Source organism: Seriola aureovittata, chromosome 6 (assembly GCF_021018895.1).
Source record: "Seriola aureovittata isolate HTS-2021-v1 ecotype China chromosome 6, ASM2101889v1, whole genome shotgun sequence".
Classification (NCBI taxonomy): Eukaryota; Metazoa; Chordata; class Actinopteri; order Carangiformes; family Carangidae; genus Seriola; species Seriola aureovittata.
The window spans coordinates 17,762,034-17,769,490 of NC_079369.1; the positions used below are offsets into that span (position 1 = coordinate 17,762,034).

The 7,457-nt window shown below is 39.0% G+C and overlaps 1 protein-coding gene across 1 annotated transcript; it reads right to left on the reverse strand.

Annotated features, from left to right (window-relative positions):
• Nucleotides 1–211: 211 nt before the first annotated feature.
• Nucleotides 212–4,764, reverse strand: gamt (guanidinoacetate N-methyltransferase). The gene is made up of 6 exons (XM_056377677.1): nucleotides 4,444–4,764; nucleotides 2,441–2,586; nucleotides 2,235–2,298; nucleotides 1,827–1,894; nucleotides 1,369–1,479; nucleotides 212–480 (listed from the first exon to the last, which is right to left on the reverse strand). Exons 1-6 carry the CDS (start codon nucleotides 4,619–4,621, stop codon nucleotides 340–342), a joined length of 708 nt encoding a protein of 235 aa, XP_056233652.1. The 5' UTR covers nucleotides 4,622–4,764; the 3' UTR covers nucleotides 212–339.
• Between the last annotated feature and the right edge of the window lie 2,693 nt (nucleotides 4,765–7,457).

Sequence of the window (7,457 nt, forward strand, 5' to 3'; positions counted from 1 at the left end):
TGTTGTCTCACCTATTTGTTACTGTGAAGAATAAAATACAGCAGTGGTTAGGTGAAGCTCAGTGTGCTGGCACATGCAGCTGCCTGACCACACTGAACACCAAAAATGTACCTGTAATCAACAAAATACAGTCTAGATAGAGGCTGAAATTCTGAAACAAAAAAACAGATTTATGTATAAAAATAAATGTATAATAAAGCACTTGGAAATGTGAGTTTGGATGGAGGGGTTTATTGAAAGATGGCAGACAGTGAAATAAACAAACTGAGGTCAGGATGGTCAGGTGAGAAGGCACATTGGAGTAAAATAAAAAAAAGGTTAAAGCAGCTTCTTCAGACTTTACTCTTTGAGGATGGTGGGAGTGATCATCTTATTGAAGGAATAGTATTTGCATTCACTGGGTGGTGCAATGTCCATGGTGGTGGTGCTAATCTTCTCCTTCTTGAAGCCAGCTTGGACCAGATGAGGCACCTGGGTCTCCTGAAAATGATTAACAGACAGAGGTGGTCAGTGTGAGGCGGCTCACAGCTGTATCAGCTTCTCTGGCCCTGATCCTGTTTATCATTTACCTTGAAATTATCGCAGCATGTAACACAAGTTGCACTCAGCTCAATCCTGATGCCGTGACAGAAATCAATCAAATACTAGAGTCTAAACAGTCCTGTTGAAATACATGTTGCAGGACAGGGACAATCTAACTTTAGATTCAGGAAACACATGTTCATGATTCAACAGGTACAGTATCTGCAAGTACAGTTCAACCAGTACCAGCGACTGATGATTATACTGATATTTATCATATCTCAGTACTCAGTAGCTCGTACGTTAACCTTTCTTACGTCAAAAGAATTGCAGAATACACTATTTACTGCACCACAGGTGACCAAGACTCTCCCCTGAATCTCTTCTTTAAGAGATCAGACAACTTAAACTCACTGTCCTCACCTCAGAAAAGGTTATTAAAGTCTTAAATTAAAACATGCACTTTACCTCCAGGACATAATGTTTGTTCTCTGGATTTTGTGCAAATGTCACCTCTTTCTTTTGGAAAACCAATGGTTGCAGTAACTTTAATGATAATAGCTGTGTCTCGGTTCTACACAGCAGATGACTTTTAACTATATATTTAATATATTTGACTCAAAAAAGTCAGTATGCAAACTAAAGAACATTTGATTTTTGATGGACAAATGAAATGTTGGAGCTACTCACAGCTGCAAAACATTAAAATAAATTGTAAATAGTGGTGAAAGAAGAAAGTTCTTTAAAAAAACAGGGATGTAATGATTAGTATAAAGTACATACTGTGTTCAGTTTAAGGGTTAAGTTAGATTTCTTGTCCTTGAAGAGGTAATGAAGGTGACCTACCTCAAACATCTTCTCAATGTTGTCGTATTTGTTCTTGAGCAGCTCGCCCCAGGAGGTCAGGTTGCAGTAGGTGAGAACGCCGCCGGATTTCAGCAACCTGTGAGCGTGACCCTGCAGACAAACACACACACACCAACAAATCAATGAGTCCTTCAGCCCATTCAGGATTTGACCTAAAGAAAATAAAGCAGGTCTGGTGTGTGTACTAAATGAAACATGAAATAATATTATCACTATCATACAGTGTCTGTCTGCACAAACTACCAACATCGTTACACTTTAAATCATTGCTATTGTGTATTGGTACATGTTTTGTACTATTATTCACAATGTTTAATCCACTTTTCATGCAAACAATTCCACGTATTCAGCGATTCCTCATCCAGATTTTTAAACTTTTCATACCACGTCCTGTGTGTAACTTACTGGGCTGTTGTATGTGGATTTTAACTACCTACCTTAATGAAGTCAAACTGGTGAGTGTGCCATGTGTCCTCTGTCAGAGGGTATGTGTCATACAGGATACCTGAGAGAGGAGGGACACAGTGTTAGCGGTGCACAACAAGGTCTATCAATACATTTTACAAAGATATTTTTTTATCCTGACTTTATGTTTTTTTAGCTTCCAAACAGTGAAATGTGAAAATACCTCAAGCTGTATTCATCTGTCACTCCAGCTTGAAAATATGGAAGACTATAATGCGGATTGAGCTGCCAAGTCAGGGTGTAGTGATGCAAACTTCCAGTTTTACAGCGGTGTGGTGTTAAAAAAAAGGATTTTCTGATTTGGACCTACTGCTTTTGATTCAAGCAAAACAGAAAGAATATCTCCACAAGTTCCCCCTACGTCTGGTTTTATTTCTTACCATCAAAGTGGTTGTCTGGCAGGGTGGGAACAACATTTTCCCACAGACCCTTAAGAGGGACAACCTGCAGCAACATAAACACCAGTTTCACTTATCAGCATCGTCACATTTAAAGACAGGGACAGCAAACACTGGAGCAGCAAACAGTCACACCAGAGTCCATCCAACGTATCTGTGATAAAGTGTATCAGTTGCGATCTGCTGACCTTATGGGGCTGAGACTTGGCCCAGTTCTCCAGTCTGGCAAAGACACCATCGTTGCACTCGATGATCCAGTGCTCCTCAATGGGGAAAGACTCAAGTTTAGTGGCGGCGATGGCCATGCCAAAACCAATCTCCAGAACCCGACCGCCTACCAGACAAATCAGAACAGAAACAAAAACAAACCGAACAAAAAATGTAAATCTGCTGAAGCATTCCAGTGTTCCAGCGTTAGAATATCCCTCTCTCTAAATCATCCTTGGATAGTTTGGTTACTGTGTGTTCATGTGAGAAAATGTTAAGTACAATATTTACCCTTCTTTTGTGACAGATTTGACAAACTGTTGAATGTCTTCGAAACACCTCGGAGACATTTTTTGTCCATCAAAAGTTCAGTTTCCAGCGTCCTGGCACATACAATGCAATGCACATACCTGACTCCCTACAGTGTTAACTAACTCATAAAATGCCACAATGCCCCCAAAACAACAGAAATTGCGTTCCAGTGCTCCTATCCCACCTCCCATAATACAGGTATTTTGGGACATTATTGACTGTCTGTATTGCTGCTCACAGTCTCTCTCTTGGCAGACTGTACTGTTTGATAATGTTACAGTGAGTTTTACTGTTTGGTTTAAGTTTTCTCCTCCTCTGCTGGGTGTAGCGGGACAGCCAGTTGGTTGTAACATGTGGTTGAACGCCAAAGGGTTTCATTTCCTTTCAGAGAAGCATATAAATAGATGAGGAGTAAAGGCTATTTATTGTTGCTTGACCCCATCATAATGATTTATTGGGCCTAAAATCAGCTGTCCCAACAGCACACACTAATATTTACATTCTAATTTCTTTCATTTTTGTATAGACTGGTGCAAATCAGGCAAGAAAATGTTTTCCATTTCACATGTGCAAATTATGTTCATATCCTCTGACAAGTAAAAAAAAAAAAAAACTGTTAAAATGTAATGTAAAATGAAGTAATTGTGCAAAGTAACTTTTAAAATAAAAAACGCAAAACCTGTTAAAATATAAAAACGGATGGATATCTGAAATCAAATTATGAATTTAGACATGCATTCGTTAACAAATATAATGTGAGTGGCCAGAATGTATCTTGGATATACTTGCAGAAATTCTGTAGCTTTGTGGAAAACATCAGTATAATGGAAAGAAAATGCATTTTCACGTCATAAACTACACGTGATTTAAAATAAAATTTGAGTGTGTTAAAGTTAAAGTGAAATGTGCATTCTTGCAGTGTTGCGCATGCTTTTGGTGCACATGCTTGCCCTCTTCCCACATCTGTGACGGTGTGTGTGTATCAGTCTATTTCCACATAAAGCTATGAGCAGATGAGCTGTTTCCCCCTGCAGACTTCTTGACCAGTTCTCATGAGTAGAGTAACAGCTGCTGTAGTACTCACCGAGCACTAAGCACCATGCCGCTCACACTCTCACACGTGTCCTTAAGATCATTTACCAAAAATGAAGGGAAACGCTAATATGTGTATGAAAACTTCAAAAACTTACACTCATTCATATTTTCACAAATGCATATCAAAGATTGTTTGTGGGATTTTTCAACTTCTATGAAACCTAGTTTATTTGTTTTTCAAACGTATAAAGTAGGCCAGTGTACAAGAATAGTTCAAATTTGTAAGAAAAATTTCAAAATTGGAATTTAATTCCCCTTTACCTTTTTTAAATACATCTAAATTTTCTACACCTTACCTAGGTCTATCATTTTATATAGCAAACTGTAGAGAAAGAAAGAATATCCTTTGAGTGTATTCAAGTTATTTCATCTGTCAGAAACATTTCTAAATGGTGAATATGAATGGCTCATGGCTGCTGTAAAAACCATGAATAATGTGTAACAGTAAATGGTTTTAGCTTGTTGTACATGGAAAGACTCACATGTGAGTCCATTATCGGACACAGCCTCTCAAGAGAATGTGCTGTCCGATAATCTATGTACTGCAACGTCGAGGTCCTGAAATTGCCACTTTTACCTTTTGAGGCTGCAACGGTCGACAGGGAGTGCATGTACGGGGTCTCCCAGCGCTCCATCACGGGTTTGCCCATGATCTCCAGGTGTGTATCGGCTTCATTGTATCCGGCGCTTGCGTCGTGCCAGGAGGCCTTGCAGTCCTCTCCCTTTGAGAAAATGGGCTGTGCAGCGGTGGTCATTTTGTTTTGTTATGGAGGAGGCAGTGGTTGTTGTTTGGTTCTGGTAAACTGTTTGACGGACAGAAGAGGGTGAAAGGCAGGAGGCGGCGGTTTATATCGGGTTCAGAAGTGCTGACACTGCGGGAGTTTCACTACGGGTCAAAAGCACGCACACATACCGAGAGAGCACGCACTGACAGCGGCGGCCGAGATCCTCTGAAGACAGGATGATTCACTCATTGGTAAATAACTGGCTCCTTCTTGGAAAGTGAAAATGCTTTGCACTGATTTACAGTGTTTTTCTGGCCCAGATATTTCCTCAGTGATGCTAAACTTAAAAAAAAAAAAAATTTAATTCAGTTTGGGTGCCATTGTTTGTTCAATGTCAATGATCAAAATCTTATGATCTCAGTTTGTTGGAATATCAGTTTGTTACTCTCAGCTTTTCAAACTGCCAATACACTATAAACATTGAACTAAATCCCCCATATGCACAACTCCTCATTAATTGACAACACAAATTCAGTATGACAAATATGTCAGCAAACATCCTTGGAGATGTAAAGCAAAATTATCTTTTTTAGTTCAGCGTTCACTTTTATTTTTAGCTAAGTTTTGGTCATGTCAGACTCGGAGGGTAAATATCTAGCTTTTAAATGCTCCGCTATATGTTCACCAATTATATATCTGCCATTTGGTGCTGAGTGGGCACAGAGCAGCTGGTTTATCAGAGCTTTTTTCACTGAAAACAGCTGCCTGTTGCAATTGGAAACAAGATTGATTAAAGTATTGAGAGTAGTAAATCAAAACTGTAAAGTTACAGTGAGACCAAAACAATAAGCTGAGAGACACTAAAATGGCCTGCAGAGCTGAGAAAAAATTTACTGAACAGGCATCATGTTGTTGAAATGCATCTAAGGGTAGCCTGCTTTTGCATTAACTTCAACCCTCAGCCGTAGTAGACTCTTGAGAGTTTGTGTAGTACCCAGAGCTCGCAGCAGAGTGAGAGCTCTTTGTTTTTTCTTCTCTTAGCACGGACAGCTGAAGTCAACCCATTGCACTGGATCTTATTCACACATGTTGTGCATTTGTTAAGTTGCATAACATTATCTGAGCAGCCTGATCAACTGGTTATGGGGCATAAAGAAAGCCTTTATTAGACTGGTAAAAGCATTCACACTCAAGAAAACTTTATAATTGTGTTACTGCACTAAAATGTTTTTTTAATAGTTCACATAGTTTGAACTGTCTTGTAAATACACCCGTCTCAAGTCCACAGCTGCTAATCCTGCCACGTCCTCTTCTGTGATGATGGTGCACAAATATTATTTCTGCTTGGATATTATAGACCTAATGCCATTATATAAAATCAGCATTGAGTGTGATAACATCACTTGAAATTAATTACGGCAGGACTTTTGCTATTTTTTTTTTTACTTTTTATGAACGAAATAATTAAGAAATTAGAGTGATTACACTAGAAAATTATCTGTAGATTAATTTAGATATAAATAATCATTAGGTGCAGCCCTAATTGCTTTAGATTTTAGGTTGTCACTGATTCCCTGAGTAATACAAAGACACTGTACTACAGAAGAGTAGACTGTATCAATAGAAATGTCAGTAAAGTCAAATATTTTACTTGCAACCTGAAAACAGGGCCCACAATCCCTGTATAAACCTAGCATTTGTCTATTTTTCAATGTCACTTAGCCTTTTCTTGTGTGTTATATGACTCGCAGCACAATGACACGGCGTGATGTTCAAAAATGTATCACCTGATCATCTTCACAGCCCCTCTGCCCCGGTTACCCATCATCCACTTCACTCCCATTAGGTGAAGCTGAGTGGGTCCTCATCAAATCGCAGGTTTTCATCCACCTACCACTCTTACACGAGGCTCTTCATTCGCACTTATTTCCACAGAAACTCACATTCATGCAGCAACCACAGCCGCCTGACATTGGAAACAATAAACCATTACTCTTATTCTGCAGTTCTCAAGTGTTGTCATGTCAGGCCCATCTGAAACCATTTGATGAGTTATAATCCCAGGAAATATCTCACTTCACTCACGGTAAATGTTGATATTTAATTGCAGAACCACTTGGTCACCTGAGAGTAAAACCTGACTAGGATCATTTCCATTGATTTCAGTTAGAGTAACTGTTAAGGATCTGCATAATATGACTTACAAAACATTACACATTTGCTAACCCCTCACACCATTATAAAGACCCTCGTGCTCAGAACAGGAACTGTTAACTGGTCCAAGGTAGAAACTAAAGCATAAAGGTGAACATGCATTTGCTGCTTTCTCTACTTTGGCTTAGCCTTTCTTAAAGCCACATGACGACTAAATCACTGCAAAATATTTAAAGCCATCTAAGACCCATGTTTTAATTGTTGTGCATGAAACTATGTTTTATGAATACACTCAGTTGGCAGTTAGGGTTAGGGTTAACCCTAAGCCCCACCTAGGTAAAACTCATTTCACTATCCATTTTTATTCTTTTGTCCACCCTATTTATAGTAACAAAGGAAGCAGCTCTGTACAATACAATAGGCTGTTTGATCCTCAGCTCCTCCTGTCCTCACGCCAAACTGCCCTTGAGAAAGACACAGATTGCTTTGGATAACAGCATCTCTCAAATGAGTAAATGTAAATGTCAACAGCACTACAAATTACATCCTCCAAAATGATCATACAGTTGGTTCAACACCTCTCTAAGACTACGTCAATAAAAGCTGAACATTATAACTCTTGTATCAGAATGCATTAGTCCAAGATAGGTGTACCTATTAAACTGTCAACTGAGTGTCCTGTTTCATCTCACCGTTCAAGCAATACATTAAA

Bases quoted from the DNA above. Each gene is read 5' to 3' on its own strand.
- gamt (XM_056377677.1), bottom strand. From the start codon at position 4,621: ATGACCACCGCTGCACAGCCCATTTTCTCAAAGGGAGAGGACTGCAAG. The intron at 2,299-2,440 runs GTCAGCAGATCG...ATGTTGCTGCAG, and splicing joins CCAAGTCTCAGCCCCATAAG to GTTGTCCCTCTTAAGGGTCT. The intron at 481-1,368 runs GTAGGTCACCTT...AATCATTTTCAG, and splicing joins ACATTGAGAAGATGTTTGAG to GAGACCCAGGTGCCTCATCT.